This window comes from Canis lupus, chromosome 22 (genome assembly GCF_011100685.1).
Source record: "Canis lupus familiaris isolate Mischka breed German Shepherd chromosome 22, alternate assembly UU_Cfam_GSD_1.0, whole genome shotgun sequence".
Classification (NCBI taxonomy): Eukaryota; Metazoa; Chordata; class Mammalia; order Carnivora; family Canidae; genus Canis; species Canis lupus.
The window spans coordinates 46,357,187-46,377,434 of record NC_049243.1 but is presented as its reverse complement, the minus strand read 5'-3'; the positions used below and the strand labels follow the sequence as shown (position 1 = coordinate 46,377,434).

The window sequence follows — 20,248 nt, the reverse complement described above, 5'->3', positions numbered from 1 at the left end:
TGTACAAGTGTTTAGGACATGTAGGTGTCCTCCCTCTGGGCCAGCAGCACAGGTAAAATGTGTGTGGGACCTACGTAAGTTTGCTTTAATATTGAATCACAAGAAAATGTCCCCTGGCAAGTGCTCTCTGTTCATATTCTTTCTGTCAGGTCTAAAGTCTCTCTCTTGCCTTCTTTTTCAGGGTTTATTTTTCTCATGCATTGCTGGCCACTTCTCTGTACTTCAAGGTGTTATAGTTTCTTTTCTTTCTTTGTCTACTTTGTTATCATTAGCCTTTTGTGTGACAGTATAGGAGGACTACATTTCCTTTGCTTCATATTTCTGGCATCCCAATAAAGGACTCCTATAGTAGGTATGTTTAGCTGTCTGGAGTTAATTCAAGAGTCCTGACAAATCCATCAGCTCCAAAGCACTGTGTTCCTTATGGACTTTGCCCTGATTGGAGCTGGGCTGCGTGAACCAGCCATGCCCCCTTGCTGGCATCTGCTGGGATTAAAGTGCTAGTTTTAAATGCCAGCCAGACCTGGCATGAGGCCTGCAGCCTTTGGATTGGGATCTGAGCTGATTTGTGAGCATCTCAATGGGCAGGAGCAAGGAGGAGGCTTGTACAGGGACCCACTGACCTGCCCCCCGCCCCCACCCATGGCAGTGTCCCCAACTGTAGGGGGTGGGGGTAGGGGGGTGGGGAGTGTTAGTCTGTATTGCATAACATTATTTAGCTCAGTTACCTCCCAGTCTTTCCTTTTGTTCCATCTCAGAGCCTGATGAGGCTCTTTACCATGAAAACTGTCTTAGGTTGGGTTCCCAGGAAAATAAGACTGTGAGGTGGAGATTTGCAGGTAGATATTTATTGGGCATGCTCTTAGACAATCCCTGTGAGAGAAGCAGCAGTGGGTGGCAGGGGACTCTGAACCCAGGTGCACTGCTGCAGAGGCCTCTGCAGATCTCACCAGGGAGCTTTAGAGCTGGGATGGGCTCTTCAGAATTTCCTGGGATTGAGTGATCAGTTATAAGATGTGGGTTGTCCCAGAGAGGCAGCAGGGTATGGGCTGCTCCTTTCCACTCAGACAAAGCAAAAAATAGAAGCAAAAGGTAACAGGAAGGTATTAGATGTGAATGAATGGTGCCCAAGAATTATTGGGCTGAGCATAGGGTATACAGAAGAGATCTGAGGGAAGTAAGGTTGGTTGAGACTCTTTATGGCAGGCAACATGTGCCAGGGTAGTTGTTTGGGCCATTCTTCTGGCCTTACATAGCTGCTGAATGTTCTTGAGGCAGGGCACGGCCGGACGGGAGGACTGGGCTTGGGGAGGCTGAGCCTGACTGGAGTGTACTCAAAGGATTAGAGCTGGAGAGACTGACTGAGGATTGAGAGTGGTGGCCTATGTGAGAGTCGCCACCTAGGAATTGGGGTTGAGGTTTTGAAATAGGAGGGAGCAGACATACCAGCAGTTCCGTGGAACTGGTAGAAAAGTGCAGGTGCTAGTGACCAGGCAAGAATGAGGGAAGGGTTAAGAACACAGTGAGCTCACACTGACAGGTGCCATTTAGAGTAGTCTGGAAGATATACCCCACAATTGCCAGCAGGAAGGCACCGTGGTTTTGTGGCCAAGAGTCTGGACTCTGAAGGGAAGCAGACGGTCTGGATTCACAGTTGACTCATGAAGCCATAGGTTTGGGTTTCCTTGTCTGCCAAATGGGAGAACAGTAATGGCTACTATCATGGGCCATGGATGGTAAGGATCAACTGAAGCGAGACCTTTGGAACAGAAACCACTGAGCAAGCACCGGCCAATGTTAGCATCTAGGAGAGGGCTGACAAAGTGTAGCTCGGCCAGCCAGCACCAGAGAGGGCTCGGTACAGACCTGGGAGGTCATTTTCTGGAGGTAATGGTAGGAGACTAACATAAGGATTTTTCTGGAAGCCTCTGGAGAGTTCAGAGGGGAGAGACTCAAGTCTTCGAGTCCGTCAGCTCTCAGCCTAAAGATCTCAACTTAGGACAAGAACTGGGTCACTTGGAGGTTGGACCTGTGGCTTACAAAGCATAAGAACGACAGGCCCTTCACTCCACATTTGGACATCAGTTTGCTAGTTTAGGGAGCTGGGGTCTGGGGTACCTCACTTTCTCAGCCTTCATAGTAAGAGCCTGGGTCCCCCCCTGGCCACAGAACCCCACCATCTTCCCCAGAGCAGCTGAGGTCACAATTTTGATGCTTTGTCTTGACTCAAGTGAAATAAATTCTAGTGCTATCCTTATAATGATAACAAATATGCATATGATGGTTTGGGGAGATTTTATAGAGCTTTTCCTCATAACTTTATTTTTGTCATTTTCATAAAGTACAATAAAGTATAAACCATGTGGGACACCTGGATGGCTCAGCGGTTGAGTGCGTCTGCCTTCGGCCCAGGGTGTGATCCTGGAGTCCCAGGATCGAGTCCCACATCGGGCTCCCTGCATGGAGCCTGTCTCTTTCTGTGTCTCTAATGAACAAATAAATCAAAATCTTAAAAAAAAAAAAAAGTTAAAAAATGGAAATTAGCTATCCTCCTAAAATCCCTCTTTTCAGCAGTTCAAATTAGTAAATAGTCTATTTGTATAATTTTACTTTTTTAATTATTTTTCTTGAAAGATTTTATTTATTTGAGAGAGAGTGAGTGTATGTGAGAGAAGGCAGGGGAAGAGGGAGAAGCAGGCTCCCCACAGAGCAGGTACAGGGCTTCATTCCAGGACCCTGGGAGCATGACCTGAGCCGAAGGCAGATGCTGAACTGACCGAGCCACCCAGGTGCCCTAATTCTTTAATTGAGATATAACTGATATACAACATATTAGGTCAGGTGTACAGCATAATGATTACAGTACAATAAAATGATTGTAAGTACAATGATACTTGTATATATTGTGAAAGGATCACCATAGAGTCTAGTTAACATCCATCACCAGACATAGCCATGGGTTTTTTTTTTTTCTTTATATAACTTGAAAATCTTGATGCCAAATAACAAATTTGAAAGCACATTTCTGATGTTCCATAGCTGTGGTGCATGGATGGAATTAAATGCTCTTTGTATGATCATGTTCATGCTTCACAATTAAAGTAGGCTATTGTTTCCTAGTAGGCTGTGTTCTGAATGTTCATTGGAAGGCAGTTTATTTATTTTAAAGATTTTATTTATTTATTCATGAGAAACATGGGGAGAGAGAGAGAGAAAGAGACAGGCAGAGGGCGAAGCAGGCTCCATGCAGGGAGCCCAACGTGGGACTCGATCCCGGGCCTCCAGGATCATGCCCTGGGCTGAAGGCGGCGCTAAACCGCTGAGCCACCCAGGCTGCCCTGGAAAGCAGTTTAAAATGCTTTTCTCCTAGTCAATGTCAGGTAGACTGGGTGGCAACAAGCTATCAGAGCCTGTTTACATGCACTTAAATATAACATGCGTTTATTTATTTGTGTATACCTATATATGTGCATATACGTTTGTTGATGCCTAAAGCAGAGTACCAGAAATACCTTTTGGTCAATTAAAAGCTAGAACTTCAGAGTCTCCAAGCTGAAGATGAGTGAAGCATGCACTTTCTCAGCTAGACTTCTGGTTGCATTTTATCCCACGTCTAAAGCCTGACTGTCTGATAGTTGAAACCTGATCTTCCTCAGGAAGGAACTTTCCCTCTGTTGATAGGGTGGCTATTGGCTTTATCCATGCTGTCGGTGCATTTGCCTGTGCGCAGTCACATTACCTGGGAAATCACCCAGAGGCCTCGCCTCCCCGGGCATTGTTCTGGGATGGGATTGGGGACAGCCTATCTTCACGTGTCATCTGTCCGCGGCCTCGCCCTGGTGGCTCTCCAGGAGCAGAAGTTGGTGTTGAACTGTGGTTTAGGGATGCAGAGGTCTATAAGAATAGGGTCCTAGTCCTGCTACTGACCCTGGGGCCACCTGTCCTTCACCTCCTGGTCCTCCCACCTGAAGACCCTGGGGCTAGCAAGAAGGGGGAATCCTAGGGCCTCGGGCATTTTGTAATGTTTTTACCCTTGGGAGTTGAATTAGTTTCATTAATTTTCTCTCTAGCCACCTGATCAAAATATTTTATAAGGAAAGTATTTTGGGGTATAAGTGAAGAAGATCTTTTGTAGTTGTGTCCTTGTGCCTCAAAATCCCATCAGGCATGAGGTTGCTGAGTGACAAACTGGACGCCATCATTTGAAAATATCATTTCCCAAGAGGGGAGCTAATGGAAAATACATGGAGAGAGCAGATACCTGCAAAAGGATCCAGGCCTAACGGACTGCCTGCATTTCCCCCCAGCAAATCCTGCTGTTGTAGGCATGAGTAAAATACTGTGCAACTATAGCTTTCAAAATTGTTTGAAAGGAAACTAATTTTACTTTGCTGTTGTCCTGTTTGTACTATTCTTATTTCTCCTCGTTAATAGAGCAGTCTTTCTCATCGCACATACTGGAGCCCATAGAAGAACTTTCAGAAGAAGAAAAAGGTAACCAAGGCTCCATCAGGGTTTCTACCTGCATGGATTCTATTCAGGTGCTAAAAGCCAAGCCTTGAAATTAGGATCCAGTGGTTTTTATCACAGCATATCAAAATTAGGGGAGACGTTTAGGTTTGGGAGATTATGTTTTTAATCCATCTGTAGTATTCTATCACCTTTATTCCTTTATCATGCTGTTACATTTTCCCCTGCTTTGCTGTATTCTTAGCATGTGAACAAGACCTTCCTGTGTCAGGGAACTTGGGGGAAAAATGTAAGTCCTATGTCAACGCAGATGTTTTCTGGTCTGAAGACAAGCCGACGTGAATTCGTTGTATACCACATAATACAAAAATATTCCCAGCACAGTAATTACTTCTCACACCCTGACTCTATTAGATGAGAGGGTGAACTGCCCAATTCAAAATTATTTTAATAACAAGAAAACCATAGTATTTAAGCTCTCAATGTAGAATACTTATGTGCAGAGTAATGTCTTTTTTTTTTTTTTTAAGAAAAAGAGATTTATTTATTTATTAGAGAGCTCAAACACAGATGGTAGGGGAGGTGCAGAGAGAGAAAGAATCTCAAGCAGGCTCCACACCCAGTGCAGAGCCTGACACGGGGCTCAATCCCATGCCCCTGAGATCATAACCTGAGCTGAAATCAAGGGTCAGAGGCTTACCTGACTGAGCCACTCAGGTGCCCCAGAATAATGTCTTTATGGTGAAATTTGAGAGCTGTCCAAGGTTTGGGAAGATAAAGTTATTGTGGCTCACTCATTTTATTCAGCAGCTCTCAAAATGCTTTTCTGTCAATTTTTGAAGTTTATGAAAATAATTCCCCATTATTAAGAGTATTTTCTAATGCCAGATATGTAATCCTAAAACAGTTATACTTGAATCTATTTATCGTTTTCTCCTTAACAGTGGTAATGCTTCACCATATATCACCTCTTTAGGAGAAAGCAAATTGTTAATATTTATGTGAACTCTGGTTTTATAATTTGTGTTAGGAAGAGAATTAAAATTAAATATTCCAAAAAAAAATTAAATATTCCAACAGGTAAATTTTTAATATTTATTGTAACTTCTGTGGTCTCTGGATGACTTTTTCCAAATTATTTTTAATAAGGCTACAAATTGAGAAGTGACTAAATCCAGCACATCCATAATATCTACACGATGTTTATTTTCCATTTAAGATCTTATTCTCTGCAGAATCTATGAAATGTGTCAGGAGGCCCAAAGTTTTGAAATTGGAGTCTCAAGTCAAATGGTTCACACTCATTAAAAAAAAAAAAAAAAGTCAGATTCTAAGAGACCATCCTAACTGTCCATTGTCACCACTCGGGGCCCCACTTCTACCCACTGCATCCTTTTGCCTTTGCTTTTTTTTTTTACGGTTTTATTTTATTTATTCATGAGAGACACACAGAGAGAGAGAGAGAGAGAGAGAGGCAGAGACACAGGCAGAGGGAGAAGCAGGCTCCATGCAGGGAGCCCGATGCGGGACTCGGTCCCGGGACTCCAGAATCTTGCACTGAGCCATCCAGGTGTCCTTAGCCTGTTTTTTAGAATTCTTCTATCCAGATCATGTAAGGTATGAGTCTGGGATCATTGGCAGCAAACACCATCACTGGTGGTCGTCCCGTACGGAGAATCAGATTGGGAAAGAAAATAATCTTTGCCATCCTCCATGTGTTCAGACACAGCCCTAGTGAGAGACAGGATGAGGGCTGAGGGCCACTAGAAAGCCCTGAGTCCCAAGCACACTGTTACAGAAGCCAATGACCAAATGAATCCTTCAGTGCCTCCACGGAGCCAGCATGCTGGCAGCAGATTAATTACTATCAATAAATTCCTCAGCTGTGCTAACATTTTGCAGATAATGCCTGTCTAGCTACATTTTGGCAGTGGTTCACAAAGCACTGTTGCTGTTACCCAGAAGTAGTGCCCTTACTTTTTGACAGTCCTGGGGAGGCATATTTGATCTTGCTGTTCTGTAGGATATTAGAATGGGAGGGCCAGGAGGGGTCTTACAGGCCATTTCATTGTTCAGAAACTTGAAACACAGGAGGATTGGGAGATTGCTCCAAGCTGTTGATCTTAATTAGGGACAGGGCTGAAACTAAAGTCCAGATTTTCAGCTTTCTGTAGTTTGATGCAAAGAACAAAGGGATCGAGAGAGGCAGGCTGGTCCAGGACTAGGAGGGTGCCTTTGGAGCAGTCTCTTTACCTTTCTGGTTTTAGTGTCCTCATGTGAAAAATGAGAAGATTGCTTACTAGTTGATGAAGTCCCTTCTGACTCAGAAATTCTGTTTTGATTTTTTTACTCTTTGCTTTGTGCTGTTATTATTTGCTCACCTAAAATGGTATGTTGTATGTCTGATATAAATGATCATTTGTGTGGGCTCTTGTGCATTGGCCACCTTGCCTGGGTATGCTTTAAATTTTTTATTTAGGGGAAATGCTGATCTCTAGAAAGTTTTGTCCTATTGATCTTGGTGAGCAATATATGCTTTGATTCAAATCTTCAGTTGTGATGGACTTTCCAGGGATTAATTCTACCTTTACATTAAAAACTTTTTTTTTCCCCTGTCCTTTCTATATTCTTTTTCTTGCTTCCACTGGTCAGGCCAGGTCTTGTTAAGAGTCTTTCCTATGAAGAGTTTTCTAATTATTCATAAATGAATCCAAAACAAGTGTCAACATATAAAGTGAATCTGAGGGCAGAGGGAAATGTTTAATTTGCAGTCATTCTGGGAAACTCCTGCACCAGAATGAGCTTGTCATCAGGGTTGAGGATGAACCCAAATTTAGTTCGCTTGACCCGTCCTGGAGCAGTCAGAGCCTGGAGCCTCTCTGGCTGTGTGTCCATGCATTTCCTTTTATATCCTGGGTACTGGCCAAAAAATGCCCTTTGTGTAAACAGGGTGGATAGGTGTGTCTATTTCTGTAGTAGCGCCAGGACTCCCAAGCAATCTCTTGGTACCTCTTCTCGTTTTTTAGCCCTAGATAGTTGTACACTTGATGACTAACCAGCAAGCCAAAGCCAGCGGCACGGCCATGGCTGCAGCTGCGCTCTCTAGATTTTGATGTATTGTTCCTAGGACAGAGTGCTTTTTTTTTTTTTTTTTTTTTTAAGATTTTATTTATTTGGAAGAAAAAGAGAGGATGGGGGAGGGGCAGAAGGAGAGAGATGATGCAGATGCTGATGCAGAGCTGATATACAGCTTCATCCCAGGATCCTGAGATTATGACCTGAGCTGAAATCAAGGGTCAGGCACCCAGTTGACTGAGCCACCCAGGTGCCTTCAGAAGTGCTTTTTTCTTTTTTTAACGTGGCTCCAGAATACTGGAAAACATTGGTGAGAAAGCAGCATGAATGCTGAAAATATAAAATTTAAGATTATTTCTGATTTTTATTAATACATAACCTTATAAAAAATAAATTAAAAAATACATAAGCTTATAAAATTTCATGATTCCAGTTTAGCAAGCTGCAGTGCCAAATTATAGAAAAGCATTATCGTTGTAGGACTTCAGCTTTTATTTAATGTACACACAGTAATTTGACTAACTTTGCCCTAGCAAAACCATCTATTAACAGAAATATTCTTTTTTTAAAAAAATATTTTATTTATATATTTGAGAGAGCGAGAGAGAGCATGAGCAGGAGGGAGGGCAGAAGGAGAGGGAGAAGCAGCCTCTCCGTTGAGCAGGAAGCCAGAGGGACATGAGGCTTGATTCCAGGACCCTGGGGTCATGACCTGAGCCAAAGGCAGATGCTTAACCGACTGAGCCACCCAGGCGCCCCTGAACAGTAATACTCTTCACTGCTGGAGTTGAACTAGGGTTTGGAGAATGTCTGAAATGTGGGACATTTTGTGTGCTTATTCTGACAATCGAATGCTGTGGGTCCCTAAAACTCCCATCTACTGTGGTGGGCGAGGCTGTGCCTCAGAATAGGTGGCCCTTGCCACTCCCGCCCTACTAGGTGCTGGCACTCGACATCACCTTTTGGGTGAAACGCCCATGCCCGGAGACTAGACTCCAGAATGGCAGCCCTGTTGTTGCGTTCTCCAGATCTGGCTTTGGATGTTCACGAAGGGTCTGAACAGCCCAGTAGGGAGCCTCTTACATCAAGCCCTCCCTCTGCTTTGACCTAAGACTCCATCCTTCAGGGTCATGTAGCCACACCCCTTCTCCAAACGCTCTTGAACGCAACATTTTATAGGGGGGGAATGAAAGAGGAACAAGGAAAGAAAAGTTAGGAGAATCTGACCAATTATTTTTTCTTTGCCCTTAATTATAGATTGTTTTAAACAGAATATACTTTTCCTAAGACTCTTGTTAACCTCATTTTCACTTTGGTAAATATTTTGGGAGGGATAATTTCACATTTTGAAATTTTATATAAACTACTGAATTTATTAAATAAAAGCCTAACTATTTGATATACATCGGGCTCCTGGGACACCTGGGTGGCTCAGTGATTGAGCATCTGCCTTGGGCTCAGGTCATGATCCCAGGGTCCTGGGCTTGAGTCTGGCATCAGGCTCCTCGCAGAGAGCCTGCTTCTCCCTCTGCCTACGTCTCTGTCTCTCTCTGTGTGTCTCTCATGAATAAATAAATAAAATCTCTAAAATATATATATACATGGGCTTCTTCAAAAAATTATACATAAATTCTAACAATTTAGGAAAGGAATTCTTCAGGAAGTAGTAAAATAATTTTAGGTTGAGCCACTGAATTTCTAAGGAATTTGTTTTATCTACTGTGCTTCTATACAGGCATTTCTCTTGCATTATTTTACCTGGTAATAATTTGGTTAAGTGGTCAAGAAAGAGTCTTTAAAGGCGCCGAAGTTTTGAAGCCAACTTAAGACAGTTTTAAAAGTTGTGATACTCTAGCATTATATATTGTGCCGAATGGTCAGAGTCCAAAAACTTTAACACATTACAAAATGCTTGCTTGCTGCTTTAAAGTGGTGTTTTGCCAGTTTCTGCTGAGAGACTTTATGTATTTAACTTTTATAACATACTTCATAAACCTTATTTCAGGAAGGGAGACTGAACAGAAATTAAATAACAAGATCCATTTAAGGAAAGCTTTGAAGAGTAACCCCTGCCTCACCAAGGAGATAAGGAGAGTCCTGGAGCAGAGTTTGCTAGAGAAACTGGAAACTTTGGGGATTAATGCGGTAAGCTCGTTCATTTCAGGAACATTTGCTGGCTGTGTTGTATTTTGTTTTCTTAGTAGGAAAGGATCAGAGAAGAGAAGGGATGTGTGTTCTGTCCTTATGACTCATTCTATCCTGATGGCCCACTTTGCATTGTTGATTAGTATACACACACACACACACACACACGTATACACACCCCTCTGTGCATTGGGTCCTGGGCACTCACAGCCTGGTACCACTAACCAGTCATGAACACTCTCCCCCCCCCCCCCCCCCTCTCTCTCTCTCTCTCTCACACACACACACACACACACACACACCCTCTGTCCCACTGCGCTGGGAGCTCCTTTTGAGGCCAGATCCTGTGTTCTATGTTGGGGTGTCCCTTACCTCACATGCAGCAATTAGAGACAAAAGCTTGGTACAGTTTATGCTGACAAACGTTCATGAAATGAAGACCACCCCAGGATAATTAGTTTAACATTTGATTTCTTCAGGATATACGTGGTATTCCAAGTGATCACTTCGGTAGGGTGCTAAGAATGGTAGAATCAGCAAGACATGAACAAGAAAGACATATACCCAATATTCAGCAAATTCGAGAATTCCTTGAACATGAGGTCAGCTGTAAAATTGAAGAGAGAACCTTACTGTCCTTGGGTAAGCCTGTTACCGACTGCCATTTCATTTCTGTGCATAGGAATGACATCCTATCAGCTTTCATAGTTTTAAATGGTTCTCAGACTACTTGATTGGCAAGTCTAATACTGTTGGAGTCATCATTTGTTGGTCTTGGATTTTATTTTTATTTTTAAAAATGCCTATAGTGTGGACTCTAGACCCAAGAGATGGGCTTTTGGCTTCAACTGTCAGTGAAGACAGTATTGTAGTATTTTCTTGTGCTTTTCACTCACTGATCATAAAGGCCATGGAGACTCATTTATGACACTACTATTCCAGATAAGTGCAGTGCTTCTCAAATGGATACCCTTTCAACTGGAGAGATACCAAAGGCGAAACAGCTTCCGCCCCGAAGCAGACCACTGATTAGACAAAGACCTGTCTTTACTGATAGGACGTCTGCTCCAAAGTAAGTAGATTCAATCCTAACATGTCTGTATTAATGTTTATCCTAGTCAGCTTGGGTGGCCATAACAAAATACCACAGACCAAGTGGCTTAAACAACAGAAATGTGTTTTCTCACACTTCTGGAGATTGGAAGTCTGAAATCAACGTGTAGTAAGGTCAGGTTCTGGTGGCAGCTTGCTTTCTAGGCTTGCAGATGGCCACCTTCTCATTGTGTCCCCCACGGCAGGGAGAGAGAGGTCTGATCCGTCTTCCTCTTCTTAAAAGGACACTAATCCCTTTATGGGAGTGCCACCCTCATGACCTCAAACAAACGTAATCACCTCCCAAAGGCCCAGCCTCCAGAGAGCATCACCTTGGGGGTTAGGGCTTCAGTGTGTAGATTTTAGGGGGACACAGACATTTAACTCACAACAGTGTTTGCCCCAGCAGAGAGTCATGCTTACAGTCCCTGCCAGCCCGTTACTGGTACCAACACACTTGTTGCTGTTCGTCTGCTTTAGCGTGTGTTCAAAAGCAAGACTCCCCAATTCCATAGAAATTTATATTAAATTACATTATTCACCCATGCTGTTTAGAAACGGCTTTCTGTTGTTTTTTAGAATTAAGAAAAATATCGTTGAAGATCATTTTCCCAGAAAATCTTCAACTATTACGTGAGTACTTGGGAGTGGGGAGAGGGCATTTAAAAAGTTATTTCCACTGAACATTCGTTTTATTGTAAATTAGTATGTGTACCACAATTAACTAAAGCCCTACTTAAAAAAATAAATAAATAAAATAAAGCCCTACTTATTAAACATCATAATTAATTTGTTACTCCTTTGTGACATGTCTTTGTTTCTTTATCAGATTTTATGTAAGTCAAAGCACTTATCATCTTGTGGCCCCCACTAAGAAGTGGGACCACCCAGCATCCTTTCCATCATTCACTTTAGGGTCCCGTAATTTTCAATAAGCACAGTAAATTAAATGAATGATGTTGTCTTTCAGTGGCTGGGTCCCTGATAGTGTAGTCAGATGATATTGTAGTATCTCCGTCCTTGTAGAAGTTGATAATGGCCCTAGACCTTACGTCTTAGGCCTTCTTAGGATACTAAGAATCATAGTCAGTCATAAACAGTATGCCACTGATTCAGTTGCTTACTTGCTAAAGCATGTTTTCTTATCTGTTCAATGGGACAATGCTGCCTTTTTCACAGGACGGTTGTACAAATTAAGAATATATGAAAAGGGTAAAAAAAAAAGAATATATGAAAAGGGACACCTGGGGCACCTGGCTGGCTCAGTTGGTGGAGCACACGACTCTGGATCTCAGGGTTGTGCATTCAAGCCCCACATTGGGCATGGAGTCTACTTTTAAAAAAATGTAAAATAGATAAAAATAAAAAGCTGTATGTTTAAAAAGGAAAGAGCTTGGCCTCAGGGCGTGGCACTTAATAGGGACTTAATACATTATAGGTATATTATTGTTATTAATTATAAGTGAAACTCATTTTATTATAACTGAATTTCATCATTGACTTTTTCTGGAGACATTAATGCTATAAGTATCTCTTCTTGAGGCATTGTGATATATAGTGGAGACAGTATAAATAAAATATACTGGAGACAATAAACGATTTATCTTTCAAAAGCACTTTTTGTGTACATAACCTCATAGGAAGAGCCTTATTTCATGGGATGTAGTATAATTAAGTCTGGAATTTAAGTGCTCAAAGAATATTCTTAAATGAATGTACACTGCTCTGAACTTCTATCTCACTTTATTTTTCATTCTTTTAAATTCTTCTTTTTTAATTGTGGGAAAAAAAAAAAGCACTCATGCAACAATTTCCAAGTGCACATGCTACTGTCAGCCTTATGTGCATTCTGCCTAGACAATTGACTTTAATTTTTTTTTTTTTTTTTACTTTTTATTTAAATTCTAGTTACTTAACAGCACAATATTGGTTTCAGGAGTAGAATTTAGTGATTCATCACTTCCATACAACACCCAGTGCTCATCCCAACAAGTGCCCTCCTGAGTGCCCATCCCCCATCTGGCCCGTTCCCCCACCCACTTTAAAATGGGATGCTAAGTCATGTGATGAAGCAAATGCGATGTGTAGGTAAAAGCACTTTGTAAAGTGCAGTGCTATTATATGTAATGATACTATTTTAAAAGATGGAATCGTTGGATTGCAGAAAAGATTTCTTTTCCCCAAATCCTGAAATGCAAAAACGGGGCCCCTGCTTGGGTTTTCATTTGTTTAGGACCCCTCCATTCAGTTCAGAGGAAGAATTGGACGCAGATGACTTCCTCCAGGCATGCGCATCCCCAGACCTACTTCCGGTGCAGTCCTCCAAAAGCAACAAGAGTGGCTTTGGAAAGAACATTGTCAAAAGTGATACTGACTGGACCGAGGGAAGTGAAATTGAGGATTCTGATATTTCTCCCAAGCCCACAGGTGAGCTCTGGTTATCGAGAATCTTTCTGGAAATTTTGTTCAGGACAGTGGTTCCCAACTGGAGCATTAAGCCTTGGGAGCAGGAGCTGGGAAAGCACTCAGGGAGAGGATGGGGCTAACCCAACCACCACTGCTGCCTAAGGAAGACACACACACAGGGCTTAGCCAGTATTGATGCTCAAGTGGAAGGAGAGGAAAGAGTTGGGAATGCCTATGTGTATTCATTTCCTAGGGCTGTTGGACCAAAGTCCTACAAGCCTTGTGGCATAAAACAGAAATTTGTCTCCATTCCAGAAGCTACAAGGCCAAAATCAAGGGTGACAAGGTTGGTTCTTTGTGAGGGTCAGGAGGGAAAGATCTAGTCTAAGCCTCTGTCCTTGGCTTGGAGATGACCATCTGCTCCCTATGTCTCATTACATCCCCCTCCCCCTGTTCGTGCACCTGTGTCCAAATTTCCCATTTTTATAAGGACATCAGTCATACTGGATTAGGGACCACCCTAATGAACTCACTTTAATTTGATTCCCTCTTTAAAGGCCTTATCTCCAAAGAAGGCCACATTCCAAAATACTGGGGGTGAGGACATCATCACTTGAATGTGGAGGGACACAGTTCAACCCACACACAAGGAACGGCTGGCTGTTCTCACACTCTGTGCTGCCTTGGGAGATGGGGCAATTCTAAAGGAACATAAGATCCAAGTGATGCACTGTCAATAATTTGCCAAAGGGGAAGTTGGAGTTAAGGGTCATTTCTTAAAAAAAAAAAAATTCTGTTTGATAAAGTTGAAAAATTACATATTTTAAACATATCTGATATAATTAATTTATTATATACAATTTATATTCACCTATTTAATCTGTAAGATATAACTAATTTTAAAATATTGCTTTTGAAAATACCCACAGGAATATTCCACTCATACAGACTACCTCATTGAAATTAAAGTTTCTGATCATCGCTTGAGTGAGACCATCCTTCTTTGATTTAAAATGAACATTTTATTGCTTCTAGTGTAGGGGATCATGATTTTTTTCTAAAAGAAATTATTACATGTATTAATGTAACTTTTTTCAACCACCAAAATACATCAGTTGATTTTAATTTAATAAACATGATTATTTGCAAAGTTCAGACTCTTTCAAAGTGGCTTGTTCGGTTATTTTAGAATCAAAGAAAGATAATGATTTTTTTTTTTTAGAACTGTACCTCTTTTCTGTTGGTCACATAGGAACCTCCATTAAAACACTAACTGAAAAAGTTGAAAAGACGGTCTCAAATCACAGAAATGTAAATAAGCCAGTTGGAGGGATTAATGTTGCCGAGGCGTTCATCAAAAAAGAATTAAAAGAAGAACTAAAGGTGAAATCATTTTTGTTTGCTAAATATGCACCAAGAAATTCATCTTTTAACAAATATTCCATAATTGCCCGTCTTGTAGTGAAATGTAAAACAAATATAATTATTTAGTATAGCAGCAGTTGAGATTTGTACTGTATCTAGTTTGCAGTGTTACTGCATTTCTTTCCATGCCATAGGGAATCAAAGATACTGAAATGATAATGGGCAAGAAGGCACCCTGTGCTTACCCAGTTTTACAGGTTTTCAAACTCCTGTCACATGTCTGGCTTGACAGGTATAAGTATTAGGTAGCTTGCACAAAGAAACCTGTGACTGGCTAGAACCTGGGGCCTCAGATCCGGGTCTGCCACATGACCTGGCAGTAGAATAGGGACTTTTCAGTGCTTAGCCTCACTTAGGCGCTAGAGTTGGTGGAGAAATCCATCAGACATGAGGGCGGAGCCTGAGCTCTCCTCCCTGAGTGGAGGAGAGGTCCTGACACATTATGAGCGGTTCCAACCCCCAAGATATCAGAAGGGTTTCCATGGAGGGAGAGATCCTGTTGTATTTCTGGGGGCAGCTCATCTGCATTGATGGGGTCTTTGAGTCATAGTCACTAGTTTCTGAGATTTAACTTTTCTTTTTTTAAAGATTTTATTTATTTATTCACAAGAGACACAGAGAGAGAGAGAGGCAGAGACATAGGCAGAGGGAGAAGCAGGCTCCCTGTGGGGATCCTGATGTGGGGACTTGATCCCAGGATCCTGGGACCACAACCTGAGCCAAAGGCAGACAGACGCTCAACCACTGAGCCACCCAGGTGCCCCTAAGATTTAACTTTTGTTTATTGGTAAGTCCAAAGCATTATGTCCTGCTTTCATTAGTTAGTGCCATCAGTGTTGTACAAGCCAAAAATGACAGGAAGTCATCATCATTCAAGAGAAAGCTAATGTGTCTTCCTTAGAAAGGGCGAGGTAGAAATGTGTGCTACTTTCAGATAGGCCCTTGTGGGATGTCACCCTGCAGTTCAATGTCAGATCATCCCATAGGTCAGAGCCTCAAACCCAGCCTCACTCCTACTTGGGGAGCACCCTGTTTCTGGGATTTTCTAAATTTATGGCTGGTGGAGTAGGTAGGAAACCTGTACATCCCCATGGCAAGAAACTAATAAAAGAGGTGGTTCCGCCTGCTTTAAAAACACAGCTTTTTAAACAGACTTGTTTAAAAAGTTAAAAAAAAAAAAAAAAAAAAAGAAAAGAAAACACAGCTTTCGCACAGCCTGGGTGGAGACCCAGGATTGAGTTCCACGTCAGGCTGCCTGCGTGGAGCCTGCTTCTCCCTCTGCCTATGTCTCTGCCTCTCCCTCTCTGTGTGTCTCATGAATAAGTAAATAAAATCTTATAAAAAAAACACACACAGCTTTCCAAATTTGTTTCCTTGCTCTCTAGAAATTACCAGATGGGGATCCTCTGAGATTCCCCAACTTCAAATTAGTGTCAGCAGCTCAGTCTAGCCAAAAAATGACCAAGGGGCACTAACATGTGCTGCATTTTTAAGAAACACTCATTACAGGGGCACCTGGGTGGCTTAGTGGTTGAGCATCTGCCTTTGGCTCAGGTCATGATCCCAGGGTCCCCACAGGGAGCCTGCTTCTCCCTCTGCCTATGTCTCTGCCTCTCTCTCTGTGTCTCTCATGAATAAATAAAATCAGAAAGAAAGAAAAGAAAGAAGAAAGAAAAGAAAAGATAGAAAAAAGAAAAGCACTCCTTATTCTCCATGTATTTCTTTCAGTGTGCAGATGTGGATGATGATGACTGGGACATATCATCCTTGGAAGAAGATAAATCTCTGGGGAAAAAAACTGGGCAAGAACAGAAGGAACCTCTACCTGTGAAGAATGAGTCAAATTCTACTCAAGTGCCAAATGCCTGGGGTGCACCTAATCTGAAGGGGCCAAAGGGAGAAGGTTTGCTGCTTTAGTGTCTTGAAGCTCAGTCCATTTTCCAGTTATTTGTTTCATCTTTATAACTATCTAATTAAGCTATGTTAAAATATCATCAAGCAGAAACACTGTTGGTATAACAAATATCTTGATGTTTGCACAAAGCATACTTGTTATATTGTGTGCTTTGTGCACATTTATTCCTTTTTAAAGTCCTTTAATCTGTGTACATATTTAATTTGGACCTAATCTTTAGTCTTTATATTTTCACATTGGTTTTGAAAATGTCCATACAAATATTTTCTTCATGCAGCTGCCTTGCAGAAATTAAAATTTTTGATCCTACAGCTGAATGGGGCCGTTCTTCTGGCAGTCTTCCTGTATTAATCTGTTTACACTATTAAATGTTTTCCTTTATTTCCTTGGAAGAAAGATTTCTCTTGCCACATTGCTGCTAGTGGGATGAATTACAAATGAAACCAAGAGTTGATACCGTTCCTGGATGAGTCCTAGGGTCTGGCTAAGTCCAGTGACTTAACTCTCAATATATTTAATTTTTTTAATTATGAAATAATGATTTTTTAAGATTTTATTTATTCTTGAGAGACATAGAGAGAGAGGCAGAGACAGAGGCAGAGAGAGAAGCAGGCTCCCTGCAGGAGCCCGATGTAGGACTCAATCCCAGAACCCCAGGATCACGACCTGAGCCGAAGGCAGATGCTCAACCACTGAGCCACCCAGGTGACCCCGATCTGTAGCTTTAAATGAATACGTGCAAACCTCTCCATCTGTCTCTTCCATTTTTAGCAGGATCTCTTGCCCCTTCACTTTGTAAGATGAGCCACTGCTGTGTCTTTCCTTCCCTGCAGGACATGAGTCATGCCTTTACTTCCACGCTGTGCCCATCGCTAGGTTATCTGTGCTGTCTGAAGTGTTTTTCCGACAGAACCTACCAGGCTGTGCACAGTAGTGACCGTCGGTACACAGGGCCAAGAGGACGCTCGGAATACCTTTCCTTCCTCTTCTCCCCTGGCCCTGAACTCATGCCCCTTCAAAGAAAACCAGTCTAGAGGCAGAATTCAAGTAGAAGTCTCCACGTGGTACGGTTTAGGGACTCAAGATCCTTCTTAACGAACTTCATACTGAAGCTCATCTACCCTGGGAAGATCTGTATTTACCATTTCATTTCCACTGGGCTTCTTACAATTTCATTCTCCTTTCTTTACACCTGTCACTCAGAGTCAGTAACAACAACAAAACGTCCTATTAGCACAGCTAAGGATCCTATCCAGGTGCTGAACCAGGGAAGGAGAGATGCTGAGTGGAAGCCTCTGGACAAGGGTCCCATGAGGGTATTCTGGTTGTGTGGCTGTTTCATGGTCAGATTGCACTGGAGCCTCCTCCACAGCCTGCGGGAGCTGGGTTGTGTGGACTAGCCCGCAGACCAGACACAGAGGGACAGAGGACGGATTCTTCTAGGCCGGTCTGATCATTGAGGCTCCCCTTCCTCCATGTCTTTCTCCCTCCACAGGTCTTCAAGATGAATCCAGCACACTGAAAAGCAGCCTAGTAACTGTGACGGATTGGAGTGACTCTTCAGATGTGTAACAACCAGAGCCTGGGAGTCAGAGGGTCCCGACACCAACAGGATTCGTCATCTGCCCACAAGATCCGAGCACTCCTGCCTTACAGCATTTCCCCCAATAACAAGGAAGCTGACTCAAAGAACCAGGGTCTCTTGAACAGCACCTAATTCAGTCCTGAAAAACAAAAACTTTCCACAGTATTTTGAAGCATAGAGAGTCATTTAAGACTTCTGCTGCTTAAAAGTAATGTGTCATTGAAGTCATAAAAAGTGTTTTCTTCAGAACGGTACTCTAGTGTTTAAGTGTATTTTTTCAAGTAGTTTTTAAGTGAATTTTTTTAAAACTTACAGGTTTTGGTTTGAATTAAAACTTTTTTTTATATATATATTTCTTATGTCCATTATCACACTGCAAGTGTTTTATTACAAAATTCTGTTAGTACACTTACAAGTGAAATAGTGGAATCAGTGAAATTTTCACAGTAGCTTGGTTATTTTTCATATAGAAGTAAACTTAGAATTATAAAAATATAGCCCATATTAAATTTAAAAATAGGCCCACATTAAATACATTTTCCAGAAATACGTATACCACATGCAGCTTTGAGCTGTTAAGCATGTTGTTATCAAACAATTATTTTAGAACTTTACCATTTCTGCAGTATAATCCTTACCTTGGATATTTTACGAATAAAATGTAGCTGTTTTCAATGTCAATTAATTTATCAGAACATGAATAGAAAAGAACATTGCTGAATTCCTATGTGTATGTAGGTTGGTTTTTTTTTTTTGAATGCCCAACCCATTATTATAAAGTACCTCAAAACTAATTAGTTCTGTTCTTAACAGTTGTCAGTGGTCAGAAAGTTCATATAAACTGGTTTTCCACATTTTTCTATACTTTGTGGTACTATCTGTATTGTTCCCCCTCCAAAGCAACATTTTAACTAATGGTCTGTTGGGTTCTGGATCTCTTTCAAGTAAAGCCCTCCATTACATCATTGTGACTGCGGTTGAGTTATTAAGGATGAGTTCTGAGCTACGCTGACCTTGTTGGTGGGTTAGGTTTGCCCTGTTAGCTGTGCCACACGACATCCTGAACGTACTCATGTTCTACATAAGAGCCCGAATAAACGCCAAATCAAATTTTCATGTAGTAGGACAGGGATAAGCAACACACCCAAGCCACTCTGAGCCTAAGAAGGCACCCGGCCACACTGCACTCCCTCAGGTACTTTTCCAACAGATGTTTATTGAGCTACTTGGGTCTGTTTTGCTTTTGTAGCATGCATCATTCATTCATCAGAACAACTTTGGGACACGGTGATTATCATAATCCTCATCCTGAAGATGTGGAAAATGTAGAATTAGGAAGTAACTTGCCAAGGGGGCATACAACTAGAAAGTGCAAGACCAAGTGTTATCTGGGTCTCCATTCCAAGCTCCGTGTCTGCCCCCTGGTCTTCACACTTGATGGAAGGAGAAATGGGATGAGCTTCTGCTAAGCAGACCCAGTATAGAAATTAAGTTGGCATATCTGTGTCACAAAGGTCACTCCTCTAACTCATTTCTTTAGTCCTACGGCACTGTTCTTAGGGATGTGGTTGTTTCGATTTTGTTTGGACCTTGTATTTCCCCTCACTGATGCACAGCTAACATCTTTGTGGTTCCTGACAGAGCTTTCCTGTCCTTTCACCCTGTCCTCCCACTAAATTCTTCAGGAGCTAGAACACGTCAGTACAACCTGAACATCACCTTCACCGGTGCAGCTCTGAAAACACTTGGTTTTAAACACATACTCATAAAATCCTGCCCCCACACAGGGCATCTAAACTTCCTTGTGGCTTTCAGTTCATTTGTGTCCCTAGAAGATATATTATATATTATATATATTGTATTATATACTTTTATATTCTTATATTTACTATTTCATATTTATATAGATTTTTATAGATCTTACATATTATATATTCACATATATAATTTTTTTAGTAACAAACTTGTTCATTTCCTCTTCCCATTGAACATCTCCAAATAATATTTTTCCCTTTTAAGTCTTGCATGGCTATGTTCAATTCAAGTACCTTGAAAAATGGTCAGTCTCTCCATTATCCAGCCTGGTTGTACACACAGGGCCCCCAGAGACGCACCAGAACTTGCCCATCGGTTCT

The 20,248-nt window shown here is 41.8% G+C and overlaps 1 protein-coding gene across 1 annotated transcript in view; it reads left to right on the top strand.

Annotated features, from left to right (window-relative positions):
- DZIP1 (DAZ interacting zinc finger protein 1) overlaps window positions 1–18,867 on the top strand; it is a 51,878-nt gene extending 33,011 nt beyond the window's left edge. The window contains 9 exon segments of the mRNA NM_001166008.1: window positions 4,435–4,494; window positions 9,551–9,690; window positions 10,170–10,332; window positions 10,633–10,762; window positions 11,362–11,415; window positions 13,016–13,209; window positions 14,441–14,571; window positions 16,342–16,516; window positions 18,024–18,867. Of these exon segments, the coding sequence (NP_001159480.1) occupies window positions 4,435–4,494; window positions 9,551–9,690; window positions 10,170–10,332; window positions 10,633–10,762; window positions 11,362–11,415; window positions 13,016–13,209; window positions 14,441–14,571; window positions 16,342–16,516; window positions 18,024–18,100 (1,124 nt within the window). The 3' untranslated portion in view covers window positions 18,101–18,867.
- The last annotated feature ends 1,381 nt before the right edge of the window (window positions 18,868–20,248 follow it).